The sequence below is a fragment of the Staurois parvus genome, unplaced genomic scaffold (assembly GCF_062004578.1).
Source record: "Staurois parvus isolate SC_StPar_1 unplaced genomic scaffold, SC_StPar_1.0 ptg000009l, whole genome shotgun sequence".
Taxonomy (NCBI): Eukaryota; Metazoa; Chordata; class Amphibia; order Anura; family Ranidae; genus Staurois; species Staurois parvus.
The window spans coordinates 1,279,664-1,295,039 of NW_028317805.1; the positions used below are offsets into that span (position 1 = coordinate 1,279,664).

At 41.1% G+C, this 15,376-nt stretch overlaps 1 protein-coding gene across 2 annotated transcripts in view; it reads right to left on the reverse strand.

The window, feature by feature from the left end:
* CPXM2 (carboxypeptidase X, M14 family member 2) overlaps positions 1-15,376 on the reverse strand; it is a 108,115-nt gene that overhangs the window by 9,559 nt on the left and 83,180 nt on the right. For both annotated transcript variants that reach the window (XM_089668976.1, XM_089668971.1), the window contains exon 14: positions 8,466-8,565. In XM_089668976.1, coding sequence (XP_089525102.1) covers positions 8,466-8,565 — 100 coding nt within the window. The remainder of the gene's footprint in view (positions 1-8,465; positions 8,566-15,376) is intronic.

The window sequence follows — 15,376 nt, forward strand, 5'->3', positions numbered from 1 at the left end:
GGTTCCACAGTAAGTATAACATGCGTGCTTTACTGCATATACAGACTGATTTTACTGTTGTGGGTTTAGTAACACTTTAAGGACGCAACAGCGCAACACCACATGTTACATGTACTGCAGTGCCATTCAGTTTGAATGAAGGAAACGCGCACGCATGACAGCATGCCACAATGATCTTTGGTTGTGTTACAAAATTAGTGGCACATCAGATTTTTGGGGACGTTTTGGTTCCGTGGCAGTCCATTCATTTTAATGTAACAAAAATGTAAACTGAAGTACCACACCACTGCTAAAAGGTCCAGCTATGACTTTATTCCAATAAAAGTCATCACTTGCTTCTACTGAAGCACAAAGGCTTAGGCATTCTATGAGTGATAATGTTTGTAAGCCTGAAAGATATCACACTGCCAAGTAACAAAGATGCTTTCATCTTCTACATCGAATAAAAGATCAAAATTCAATTTGTTGATATATTTCATCACATTTTACCAACAGCAACAGCAATAATCTATAATACAAAGGCATCTCTGGGAGATGGCTGTTCTATCAACAATTTTTCTTGAATGCCACAAAGAAACATTACCTTACCTCATTCTTACCATCCCTACAATCACAATAGCAAGACCATGAAAGTGTATGTACAAGCAAAATCAAAATTTTTACTGTCAATAGTATATCAACATATGTGGCCTCTCATTACTTAATGCTCAGTGCTCAGTTCCCCATCCATCGTCAGTGTTGATCCTGCCAGTATGCCCCTTTCTGTACAGACTTGGACCTCTGACACTTCAAAAGTCTTAAAGTGAAGTTAAGGAGAGAATCCTTTTAAAGTTTCGGGATTTGGCCTGGCTCTCGTTCCATGGCACAATCTACGTGAAGGGCAACCTGAAGCATCGCTCTGCAGAGAACCGTGGTTGTCCAAGAGTAGAGTGCGGTGGGGTGGAGGAGATGATGGACCATTTCTTGTTTCAGTGCCCCTTCAATATAGAAGTCTACAAGTGGGTAGGTGGGGCTCTGGGGATCCTTTCCTTTCCCGCTTGAGTTACGCGGAGTGGACTTACAGTGCCTTTCAAACTCACTGGGACTTTAATTTTGAGACACTTTTTCTAGTTAGCTTAGAAGTCCGTTACTACACGTGGAATGCCCGGAGTCAGGTTTCCATTCACAAAAAAGTCCTTCCTGTTGAGGTGGTGGTGCACAACATTCTGGCTGAGGTTGGGAAGATTTGGGGTCTTGAGAAGGACAGGTGGCGGCCGGGAGCCTGGACAAAGGCGTGGAGGATTGTCAGATCTCCGTAGCTGCTGTCTGTCAGTCTCTGGGGGCGTGGCTTCTCTTTCTGTCTTCTCACGTCCCCTAGATTTTTGTAAGATCAGATTTTTGAAAAAAGGCTGCATGCATGGGATCAATGTTTAATTTTATAAATACTGTATAATAATAATAATTGTTTCTTAGCCTGAGGGTGTGTTTAGGTGATGGTCGGGTTTGTTAAGGTGCAATATACAGTAAAGATAATAATAATATTAAAATATGATTGGTTCTGTTTTGTTTTTTTTCTGGCAAAAAGGCTGTTTGTTTTCCTTGATGAAGTAAGCTGTTTTTGTTTAATTATATATATTTTTTTATTATGTATATATGTTTTTTATTATGTTGTTTGTTTGTAAGATTTTTAATAAACAAAAATTTACAGTGTGACTTGGCCCCATAGAATATGCAGAAATGCAAGTTGCATCAAAGTCGCACTACATGAGCGCACTAAAAGTCTCAGCAATATTGCATTGCAGTAGTGTGCAATGAGCCTAAACAACCCACAGCCCTCATTCAGGGAAGCCTACCCCAACCTCACCTAACACCTGACCTCACCTAACAACTAACCTCCTCCACTCCTCCCACCACTCCATCCCCCACAGCCATCTCCTCCTGTACCACCTTCCCCTCCCTCCTAGATTGTAAGCTCGAAAGAGCAGGGCCCTCGAACCCCTCGTGTATTGTATTGTTACTGTCTTGTCTCATGTTCTGTCCCCCTTGCTACTGTACAGTGCTGAGCAAACCCTTTGGCGCTATATAAATACTGTATAATAATAATTAATAATAATAATAATTCACCTTTGTAGCTATAGGAATTGCGAAAAAAATCATCTTCATAGTTTACAACAGTTTACAACAGAAGCCCTGAAATCTTTTTCCCCTTAGGCTCCTTTCACATTGACGGTCCGATCAGACCATCCATAGCTCTGTTAAAACATTAATAATGCCTGTTAAATCATTAATAATATAATAGTGGTTGTCCATAGTCTGGGTGCAGGGACACTTTAAAGAACAGTGGTACCCCTATATTGTTTAAAGGGGTCTCTTGTAAGCAAGGACTCCTCAGTAATATCTGAAGGGGGCCCCCAACAAATAATGAAATTCCATTTTGTCCTGGAAATTTGTGTTTAATATCCCACATCTGTTACTACTTTCAGAAATTTTGGCCAAGTATCTGCCAAATGTTATGGCTTCTAATCCAAAGATATTTGGATACATGGTTCACCGTTCAGAATAGAAGGTCAGAAAAATAAAGATTGAGTCACGTCACAATGAGAAATCTGGAAAACACACAATGCTTGCAGTCTACAAGTATTATTTCATGTGCCTTCATTGAGCCACGTAACTTTTTAGTCATTTGACAAAGATTAGAGGCCCGTGTAGCCCTCGCTCCTCACAAAGAGGTAATTGGAGGTGCACTGTAACTAGGTCTGTTTCTATTCACGCTGCAGAGAGTTATGGGTAATAAAGGGCTCCGGGAGCAGATTACGGGACGCACCTTTGGTTGTGCCAGAGGTGGGGTACAGACAAGGGGAGGATGAAAGCAGCTTTCCATCAGGCAAAGTCATTAAGACGGGAGATATTTCCAGAGAATGTGTAACTCCACGTCCCCAGAGCTGGGAAGGCTGAAGTAGTTATAAACTGTAAGAAATGCTTTCACATGCCAGCATAGTAATGAGAGTGTTTTATTTGTGTATCCTAGCAAATATTAAGGGGTGTAATTCCATGTATGGTGCGCACCATGGCAGCGAGAGGACTTTATAAAGGCCCCAACATAATCTGGTTTCTAAGACTCCCAAGTGTCTTTGCACATAAATCATTTAACATAGCCCTACAGATCCCTCTTAAAGTAGCCATATCATCAAGATCAATATGGGGGATGCCATTGTTACCTGCTTCTGATAAGCCAGGTGCCTGGCTATCATGCTGACCCTCTGGCTTCAATACTTTATTTAACCGATTTCCGACTGCCCTATAGCAGAAATACTGCTACAGGGCGGCACAGGTGTGAAAAATCATGTATCTATACGTGATTTTGCATTTCCGGGTAGGGGGCACGCACTACCCGCGCCGCCATTCGCGGCCACAGCTGTCAATCACTGGATCCCGGACGGTGATTACTCGCCCAATAATTACCGAAGATCTCCGACAGGGAGGAGAACTGTTTTGTTTACTAACAGTTCTCTTCCCTGTCAGCTCGGGCAGCACAGCCATCCAAAGCAGTGTGCTTAAAGTGAAGCACACAGATACCGCCCCATAGTAAAACACTCACAGCACACAGTTAACCCTTTGATTGCCGCTCATGTTAACCCCTTCCTGCCCAGTGCCATTAGTACAGTGTCAGTGTTTTTTTTAGCACTGATCACTGTATTGGTGTCACTGGGGATGTCAGTGACACCAAGTCAGTTCCCCCCAGTGTCAGAATGCCCGCCACAGTCCTGCAGTCCTGCTATAAGTCATTGATCTCCGCTAATATTAGTAAAAATAAAATAAAATAAAAAAAATCCCAGTATATGTACCACCATTTGTAAACACTATAACTTACTCATAAACCAATTAATTTACACGTATTAGGATATTGTTAGCAAAGACATGTAGCAGAATACATTTTGGCCTAAATTTATGATGAAATTTGATTTTTTTTTAATTTTTTAGTGGACATTTTTAATAGCAAAAAGTCAAAAATATTTTTTTTTCTCAAAATTGTCTGCCTTTTTTTTTAATAGTGCAACAAATAAAAAACGCACAGGAGATCAAATACCACCAAAAGAAAGCTCAACTCATGGGATAAAAAAGAACGTAAATGTAATTTGGATACAGCGTTGCATGACCACGCAATTGTCAGTTAAAGTAACGCAGCGCCGTAACGCAAAAAATGGCCTGGTCAGGGAGGGGGGTAAATCCTCAGGAGAGCGGTTAAAGTATTGAATTCAGAGACACACAGGCAACTAGCATTTTAAGAAGAACATTGGTATTGACGATCTGTGTTTTTCTCTGCAGGGAGATATGAGATGCATTATACAGAAGAGGAGGCATTAAAACAGCATTTTTAAAACCTCCCTTGATACAAGCAGTTCTAAGACTATAAAAGTCACACAGAGACTATGAATACTGATTTATTGCTAAGTCTTGGAAATCATAAAAGATGAGAGTCTGATTTGCTTAAAGTGGTTGTAAACCTCAGACATGAAATATGAACAAAGTATAGTGTGTATTTGTCTCAATTAAGAGCACTAAATGTCATTTCTGTCTGCTAGTTTGTTTCTCTACTATCAGCAAGAGTCACTTCTGACAAGTTCTCCTGACACCAAGAGAATAATGGTGACAGGGGATCGACCACCAGCATATTGACATTCTCATCTCTGTTCCAGTGTTCTGTGTGGAGAAGGGGGGACTCTTTCCTCCAATCAGCTCTTTGCCCCCTTTTTTCTGACCAGCAGTTTGAATGGATGTAGAGAAAAGAAGACTGCAGATAGACAGGCACAACTTATGTAGGAGGATTGGTTTCCTCTGTGTGTGTCACCGGAGGCCAGTCACTTCACTGGGTATATGTAAGGGTTTACAATCACTTGCATTTTCTGCATTAAGGTAAAAAACATTCTGAAATCAGTTCCCCTTCCCTCCACTTACCTGAGCCTGATCTTGATCCAGCGCTCTCTACACTCTCTCCCTCCTCACTGGGAATGGAGGCAGCAGCGGGAGCCATTGGTCCTTGATACTGTCAATCATACTAACTCCTATATAAGACAGCACTTTTGTTGTTTTCTTCGCTATGGTTAAGCACGAGATCATGTGAAACGCGTTAATAGGTCCTGTATTCATGTCCTGGTGTTTTGTGTGCCCTATGGATCAATAAATATACACTATATTCATCAATTCTCCAGTGTGCGGCTGATCCTTCTTCTGTTTGCATACTGTCAATAATAGCCTGTGAGGAGGAAGCGGGGGTGGGGGGGCATGATCTGTATGTCAATGGCCACACAGAGACCGGATTGGGATCAAGCCTCCACGAGTTCCCCCATAGCAAGCAGCTTGTTATGGGGGCACTCATAAGTGGGGAGGAGCCAGAAGTGCCAAAAATAAAAATAAAATTTTCCTTTACAATCACTTTAAAGTAAGTTTTGTTACAAAGAGAGCCGCTGCAGGTAATAACTCCTCCTGTGCCTCTACCCCCTCCCTCCTAGATTGTAAGCTCGAAAGAGTAGGGCCCTCTTACCCCTTGTGTACTGTTTGATGCTACTGTTCTGTTTCATGTATTGTCCCCCCTCTATTGTACAGCGCTGAGCAAACCCTTTGGCGCTATATAAACTCGATAAATAAATAAATAACAGCAAATCAATAGCATGACTCTTGCAATATGACTTTTCTGGGACTCCATCCACCTGACCTCTCATATCCATCTCAACACTACAGCCCATCCTAATGACTCATAACAGTTAATGCTATTCACTATAACCTAATATTACCCAAGATGCAGTGATCTCAGAGACTGCTACACAAACATGGGTATTGGCTCACAAATGCTCCCACCTCGTTCTATCCAGTCCAACGATATCACCAGAGACAGAGAAAGTCCAAATGTAGCCAAAGATCCTGTAACATATACAGCAATAACAGCAGTGCACTATGGCAACTTAGGCTAATAAAGTGCTATCACATACTGCAGAACAGGAACCACTGTATTACTGTATTGCACAATCAGTTAACAAGAGTTCTCTGACCTCTATCCATGGAGGATTATATTACTATTTATGTGGAAGGAGAGTTCAGAATCATACATAATTACAGGAGTAAAAACCAATAGTTTGCATTCCAGCAACAAAGAAGGACATGTAGATGGCTAACTGGGGAATTTTCGACCAGGCTTTCGGGACGGTTGGGCTCAAATGGTCTACAAGTATGACAATAAAATGACTTAACCTTTTACAGTTTTTTTTAATCCCTTCTGTTAAAGCCAGACTTAGACTTTTGGGGGCTCAGGCACTTGAGGTTTGGGGGGCCCCTCATGCACAGTGTATGTTTACATTCTCAATGGCAGTTACACAACGTCATTCTGAGGTCAGGCATGCACACATACATGCAGTCATAGTCGCTCTATGTGTGGTTCGCTTGAGCTGCCAAAATTTGTTTTTAAAAACAATACAATATACCAGTCCAGAGAAAAGCCTTTTACAGAGGATGACAGCCAAAATGTCATTCCCCAAGATACATTTAATAAAAACAATTTTTGTTAAATATATAATTTTAAATTATTTTGTATTATTTTATATAATTTTTTTTTATATTGTTTTATATTATTTTTGTATAGAGGGTGCCTTTCTGTGAGGGGGCCCAGGGCAGTTGTCCCTAGTGCCCTCTTCTAAATCTGACACTGCCTACTGAGGTCCTTTGCTGCACTATTTTATGGCAAAGGCGAATCTAGCTTTTAAAGCAAACCTTTGTTTTGCCAATTCAAAGCAAAATGCTTTCAGTACAGGCTTCAGCTTCTAATCTGGATTTACCCTGCAATCCCACCAAATATATATCATGCCATTTTGGGCGTGTGGGTTGCAGGGTAGGGTTTAATGCTCCTTGCTGTTTTATAATGTCTCTGGAACTCAAACCTCCTAAAACCCTTTCTTTGTTCTTGCCAGACTGCGCCTGTTTTTAAAGAGAACCAGTCACGAATGGCTTACATAAAGAAAAGAGTATTAAGTGATTATACATGTGCTGGAGTTTTTATGAAAATATTTTATTTCCTTCTTTATTCAGCTTTCCTTACTTTACAGGAGTCTCCCTCTTTGTAGTGAATGCCATAGGTCACGTTGTATTTGACAGTTGCTCCCTTGTTAAGTGTCTAAGATCACGCGTGGTTTTCCAAATCCTGAATACGCATTGTGGGAAATTAGACAAATAACAGGAGGACCTCTCACACCCTGACTCAGGTTTGGATCACATTAGCCCCCATGCTAAAACTATCCAATTTATCATGGGGGCTGATTTCTGATGTGCTTGGGTGAAGAGTGCCTTGTGTTGTTTCTACGAACCACTGCGGTGCAGTGAGTGGTAACTTCAGGTGAGCTCTGGCACATTGCTGGAATTTGCAGCATGTCTGCATTTTTATATAACTCACAGGACACATAGAACACAATCATTTTCTGTGTGCCCAGGCATTGAGCCTTCATTGATCTCTGTAGATCAACATAGTTAACTGATGTGAATGAGCCCTCAAACTGAAGAGTCAAGAACATACAGGGCAAGAAGACTGAAAGAAAGGCAAAGACAACACTTTTTTTCAGGTAAACCATAAATGTTTAATGGAATATTCTTGGGTAAGACCTATCATAGTTAGTTCTCTTTAATACAGCAGTAATAGTAGCAATGCTCACTTTCAGCTATTGGGGTTGATTTACCAAAGAGAAACAGGCTGTTTGCTTTGTAAGGAGGTTTCACTTTGCGAGAAATTTTTCTCCAGAGCTCAGTGAGTGAAAGAATACCCAGTCATGTGCAGGAAAAATAAAATACAATATTTTTGCTTGCACATGATTGGATGATGGATATTTGTAGAGCTTCACCTTATTCTCTAAACTCAGAACATTCCCTTGCAAAGTGCAACTTCCTTTATAAAGTGATTAGTCTTTTTGCCTTAAGCAATTTAATTCCATACTCTCTAAAGGCATACATGCATGAGCTACTTGTCTCTCTTAGAAATATATGGAATAATTAGCTCAGGATAAAAGCCACTGCCCAACTTAGGTGATGTATGTCAAGGACATAGCAAAGTTAGAAAGAGATCTCCCAAAAACTTGGAAGACTTTGGAGAGCAACCTACAGTTGACAATGGACCTTGGAGGTTTTCTAATTCTATTTTTTGCGAGCATTCTTTCTTGTTGTCATAGGACTTTTTCTGAATTTCAGTGACAAACATGGATGTTCTTTGCCTCTGACTAAGCACTAAATTGAACACTATACTTCCCAATTGGTTTCAGCTGTTGTTTCTATTATTCAGCTGTTCCTGAGTAGTCATGGCATGTGACTATGTTTGTTATCTCATTTCTTTAAAAAAGATTAAAACAAAAAAGAAATACCGCTTCTAAACTTGCAGAGATCTCTGTCAAGCCCTATCCCACTCCATTCAAAACTGAATAATTTGTTCTGCGCAGCATACTACTGTCACTGACCTGTACGTATGTCATGATTGATTCCTTCCACAGATATAACAGCATTTCCAATTCCTCGCCCATACATATCCTTCACAATACCCTTAATCCCACGGTGAACCTGAAGAAACAAAGGGGAATAAACACAAGGCCGACGTCAATCATGATCACCTAAAGAATATTAATAATATTCAAAATACAAAGAATGACAAGCTTGTAAGAAATTATATTTATTTCCCTTAAGTCTCTATTTAGTTTCCAAGCCTTGAACTACAAATTCCTGTGCAAGAATTAACATTTGTTGCCTATAAGCCATCATGAACCATAATATCTTTGTTTTTCTTCAGTATTGCACCAATATGTAAAAATATACTAAGACCAATAGGATAATATATACAGAGAAAGCTTTATTGGTCATCACAATATTGGCTGCAGTTGTCTGTTAAGCTGGCCATAGATAGATCGAATCTCAGCCAGATTTGGCCGAGATTTGATCCATCCATGGGTAGGCCGGTTTTACTGAAGTTGATCCATCGTTGACTTCAGTACAACCAGCCTTTCAGATTTTTTACATACGATTACTGCCGACACCTAGTCCTCATGCACACTTGACATTTTTACACCTGCTGTTTTTGGCTTTTGACGTTTTTTTCTACAGCTTGTAAAGTCCCCAGCATGTTATCCTATGTGTCCATGCACATATAGACTGTAATCAACGTTTTTTGGCAGGGACGTTTTTTGGCTGGGAAAAAAACCCAGGACTAGTGGATTTCTAGAGGAGTTTTTTAGCTGTAAAAATGTTCTAACGCTGAAAAACGTGGCAAAACGCAGTAAAATGTGGTAAACCGCCAAAAATGAGCGTTTTGGACCTTTTTTGTAAAAAAAAGCTAAAATGCAAACGCGGAAAGACACGGGAAAACTCCGATAAACAGAATGCCGCTAAACGCTAATGCAAAAACGAAAAAAAAGCTGAAAAACTCATGTTTTAAACATGACTTTACACAGCTAACGTTGTGCATAAGGGCTTATAGCCACTAGTAGTAATCATGCTCAGCTGGCAGGCAAGGCTCACCACCAGCAGAACACAGTAGCTCCGCGGGAGCGATTCCTCCAACACTGACTGTGTTAATGGGGGAATCAAACGATTTTCTTTCCCTTCATCCGCAGTTGCAGGAAAGAAAATCATATCATCTATGGCTTGCCTTAGTTCCGCCAAGTCCAAGTCATCATTACTAGTGGCTGGATGGACAAGAAATGAACCCAATGAATTAAAGCATAGATCAATTGAATGGACTCTGGTCTGATTAATAGAAAAGTATTAAAAAAAAACACACAGATCTGACTACACTAATAATGCTGCAATAACTAACATTTCATATTTAAACCCCTATTCAAATATACAAGATTTTACTAATCATTGTAGTGATATTCACAGCAATAATAAGAACTTTAAGGGGTTAAAGGGTTACTCCAATTAAATAGCTAAACACATTGCTGAAATAGGAAGTGGTTTACCTGCTAAATGTCTTGAAAAGTAATACGCTTAGTCCACCCACACTACTGTGGTATATGACTGCATTTTAAAAGGAGAGTAAGAACAGTTTTCAAAGCCTTCAGATTTCATGCCTCTGCTCCACCCCCTTCCTTTGCTTTGGGCTACTATATTACTGATGCGCACAGTGAGCTCATTTCTTACTATATATACAGTATCTCTGTTGGCCATCAAGCTTACAGAACAGACACCACAGAGCTTTTTTTCAGAAGCAAATAGGCTATTCACTTCAGGGAATTTGCATTATGCAAGATACATTTTTCCAAAGTCCAGTGAATATGCTAAAATGTCACTTTGCAAACAATATTCAGCAACAATAATCGTGCAAAAAAAAGACAGCATTTTTGCTTGCAAATGTTTGGATGATGGATGCAAACAGCTTTGCCTCTTTCACTAAGCTCTGGGTGAGGTTCCCTTGCAAAGTGAACAGTCTATTTACCTTTAATAATACAACCCCCTGTGAACTGGACGTTTCCTTGATTTTTGAAGGAATTCTGAAGGACCCTCTGCACACTGGTATGTACCCTTTCAAGCAAACTATGCAACAAATAGGGATATTTGGTTCACACATATTGCAATACATGTTTAAGATGGCCAACTGCGTCAAAGCGTGAACCTTGTAGCTCTCCCCATTGTGTCTTTTCCCCTATGTTAGCATTGTGTCCACAGTAGCACTTGTGTAGGCAGGGCAGAGTAGGACTGGCCATAGAGGGATTACTTTCACGCAGTTGGCCAGCTTAAGCATGTATTGCAATATGTGTGAACCAAATATCCCTATTTGTTGCATAGTTTGCTTGAAAGGGTATATACCAGTGTGCAGAGGGTCTTTCAGAATTTCTAGAGTTAATGTGGTTACACCCCTTTAGCACCTGATGGATAAATGCATGCACTAGCTGTATGGATTTGAGCACAGGGATCTCTTGTTTCTTGATGGAACACATATATGAAATAAAGGGTGTTTATCTGCTTTCTAGAAATCTGCACACATGCTTTATGTGAATTGTGAGAAAAGCAGCATAGTCAGAATTTATCATTCTAATAATAAATTTTATCATTTTCACCTGCAATATACAGCCATGTGCAAGTGTTTTTAAAAGCTGTGTCCATTCAGCCAAAAGAGCATTTGTGAGGCTGGATGATAACGTGAGCCAAAAGAGATTTATGAGGTTTGGATTTAAGTTTTGGCTCACAATCGGAGTTCCAATTCATACTGAAGGTGTTTAGTAGATTTGAGGTTGGGGCTCTGTGCAAGTCACTTGTGTTCCTCCACCCAAAACTAAACCAAACCGAACCATGTCTTTATAGGGTTTGGTTAAAATGAAAAGGTCTTTCCCCAAACCTCTGCCCCAAGGTTGGAATTCAAAAGATTTTTTTTTTTAATCTCTTTCAAATGCATATCTTAAAATAGAAATACTTGGAAAAGACTGAAGACTGCACCACATTGTAAGTTGCAATATCTACTCTCTGAGTTACCATAGGAAAGGATAGTTTCACATACGTATCTGCAAATGTTTGTAGTAGCTCCTTTGCCTAAAGTGAACTCCGGAGTATTAAATTCCTTACTTTTGGCTGATCTAGGCGTTCTCTCGGCTGATTTTTGCCACATTTCATCTAAGGTGAAAATAACACAGCAAAATCTCTTTCACAGATAATTTCATCACTTTATAGAGTTTTTTCCCAACTTTAATTTGCCAAAAACATATGCCCCTCTAAACCAGCTGTAATCCATTCTTTCCAGTGGCAGGAAGATGGAATAAGAATTCTCTATGGTGGCTTGTTTAAGTTTTGTCATTTTCAACATTAGTTGGGAGTTGGGACAGTGTGTAAAATCTACATAAAAACAAAATGCAATGATTTAGCAAATTACATAAACCCATACTTAATTCACTATAGAAAATAGATAACATATCAAATGTTTAAACTAAATAAATGTACAATTTAGGGGGAAAAAATGTCATTTTGAAATTGATAGCAGCAACATGTCTCAAAAAAGTTGGGACAGGGCCATGTTGTAGCATCCCCTCCTCTTTTACTTTCTAAATGTCTAGGAACTGAGACCAGTTGCTGAAGTTTTGGGAATGTTGCCCCATTATTGCCTTATTTAGGATTCTAACCGCTCAACAGTTCTGGGTCTTTTTTGTGGTATTTTTTTGTTTCAAGATGCACCAAATATTTACAAATGGTGAAAGGTCTGGACTGCAGGCAGGCTTGTTAAGTACCTGGACTCTTCTGCAATGTAGCCATGCTGTCATCATAGATGCAGTATGCGGATTAGCATTGTCCTGTGGAAATATGCGAGGCCTTCCCTGAAAAAGATGATGTCTGGATGGGAGCATATGCTGCTCTAAAACCTAAATATCTTTCAGCACTGATGGTGCCTTTCTAGAGGTGCAAACTGCCCATTCCATATGCACTAATGCACCCTCATACCATCAGAGATGCAGGCTTTTAAGCTGATAACAAACCGGAACGTCCCTCTGCTCTTTAGTCTCTTTAGGAGGCGGCGCCAATGGTTGCCAAAAAGAATTTCACATTTTGATTCATCTGAGCACAGAACAGTTTCCAGCTTGCAGCAAACCATTTTAAATGAGCTTTGACCTAGAGAAGACAGCGGTGTTTCTGGATCATGTTAAGATATGGCTTCTTCTTTGCATGACAGTTTTACCTTGCATTTTGGATGGCGAACTGTGTTCATAAACTGTGATATTTGGAAGTATTGCTGGGCCCATCCAGTGATTTCCATCACAGGCTCATACCTGTTTTTAATGCAGTGCCGTCTGAGGGCCCATGTTACAGACATGGTCCAAGCATACTGCTTGGACCTTGAACCTTGAAGAAGGTGGTACACCTCGAGAATTTGTCCTGAAAATTTGGATGTTAGTGCAAATAAAAAAATGATCACAAGTAATTGTTTTTGTAACAAGTGAACTGATAGGGCTACAATCACCTCGGGCAAAATCATCAAACCTTGTTCACTTGCAGTGATTTAAGATCTCAGCATTTAACACTTTCGACTGTCCCTGTGCCCATCCCTTCTCCCCATCTGCTACATCACTGGTGAGCTGGGAGGATGAAGGACCCACAGCAGGGGTACACACCTGGAGGTTTTCGATGCTTATAATTCTAGGTGTAAAACGTTCTGCAAGAGAACCAAGTATGGATGCAACCTACATGCCAAGGAAATGCACTGAACCTACATTTAAATTGCTGTAGTTTAAAGTTTTTACAGTCATGATAGTATCTCCTAATTCAAGACTGAATCAAGAAAAAGAGTTAGTTATGGGTGAGATTATATGTTAAGGGTTCAGTTTAAGGTTCAGGTTAAAGGATAAGTTCAACTTTGGGAGCATGTTACAAGTTCCACCCGTTTTTAGGGTGGAACATGTAACATGTTCCCATAGCTGCAGCCGCGCCAGCTGACCCCCCTCCCTTTGACAGATAGTACAGGAAGAATTTCCCCCGCACTATCTGTACTAGTACTAGCTGTGGAGCGCCGTAGTAGTTCATTGAAGCTTCCTGTCAGAATATCTGCTTGCTCATACATCCCGTGTGGCAAGCAGATATTCTGACAGGTCTGCAGGAGACATGCATGGCATCAGCAATCTACTGATCGCTGATGTAATGCTTTCCAGGCTCCTGCAGACAAAAAAAAATGAAGTGCACATTTTTTTACCTGCAAAAAAATGTGCATTTATTATTTTTGTCAAAAAGGTGAACTTATCCTTTAAGTATTATGGGGAAAGTTAGGGACCCATTTAGATATATCCACTTTGTTTTTGTGCATAAATGAACGCAGGTTAGCTTGTGTTTTTTTGTGCATTATTATGTTTTGCATTAAGACTGCCAACACACCACAATGCAAAGAAAACTGGTCATTCACTAGATTTTCAAAATTAGTGCATTACCATGCATTGTGGTACCCTGCAACATAGGTGTACTGGTGGAGCCCTGGGGTATCATTCAAAGGGAACGTCATAGCACCACACCACATTATATAGGTGTTGTGGTAATGCTCATTGAAACGTTTGTTACAACAATGCAACAATGTCAGTGGGCTCATTTTAAGGGTTAGCTTAAATGTTAGGCTTTGGGTATGGCAGCTTTTCTCAACCTTTTTTCAGTCATGGCATCCTTTAAAAGTATGCAAATTATGAAGAACCATAGTCTAGAACAGGAGTACTGAATTAAAATTCACGGAGGTCCAGTAGGTAACATTTTCTTTCTGCAGAGGTCCAAAACTCTTTTTCTTCTATTACTCAGGTCTTTCACATTACAGCCCCCTTTGCATTAATGTCCTCAGTCCCCCCTTTCCTATCACAGCCCCCTGTACATCACAACTCCCTTTCACATCAGAGCACCCCAACATTATAGTCCCGCTTCCATCACAGCCCCCCTTCACATCACAGTCTTTCCATGACATCACAGTCCCCCTTGCAATCACACTTGCAATCACACTCCCCCACATCACAGCTCCCCCTCTCCTGGCATCACAGACCCTTCATATCACAGCGTTCTCCTCTCACATCACAGCCCCCCATATCACAGTTCCCCCATATAACAGCTCTCATCACATCACAGCCCCCAATATCACAGCTCTCCTTCTCACATCAAAGCCCCCCAGTATTATAGCTCCCCCCTCTCAAATCACAACTCCCCTCCTATCATAGCCCCCCATTTCACAGCTCCTCCCCCTCACGTCACAGACCCCATATCCCAGCTCCCCCCTCTCACTTCTCAGTCCCCCATATCACAGCTGCCCCCTCTCACTTCACAGCCCCCCATATCACAGCTTCCTTCTCTAACAGCACCCCCATATCACAGCATCCCCCTCCCACAGCCCCCCCATTTCACAGCCCCCCATATCACAGCTCCCCCCTCTCACTTCACAGCCCCCCATATCACAGCTCCCTTCTCTCACTTCACAGCCCCCCATATCACAGCTTCCACCTCTCACTTCACAGCCTCCCACCTGAACACATTGTGGAGGGCGGGAGGAATGGCGAGGTAGACTCCTGTTCTATATGTACTCATCTGCCGCTGCCATCATCACCGCTGCTGTTGAAATCACAGCAGGGAAAGGAAGGGAGGATTGGAAGGAAGGACTCCTCTTCTGAATGTACTGGCTTGCCATCGCCACCACTGAACTTGGAGCAGAGAGGAGAGTGGGAGGAATGGAAGGACGGATTCTTCTTTTGAATATACCAGCTTGCCGCCGCAGAACTCCGAGCAGGGAGGAGAAGGGGAGGCATAGAAGATTTCCACTGAGGATGGAAGCTGCCCAACTCTTCCTGGTAAAAAGCAAAGGACCTGCATGAAAGGTTGGCTCCCCTTCCCCACTCCATTGTAGAACTGCAGTGTTTCCTGCCCTCCTCCCTGCTCT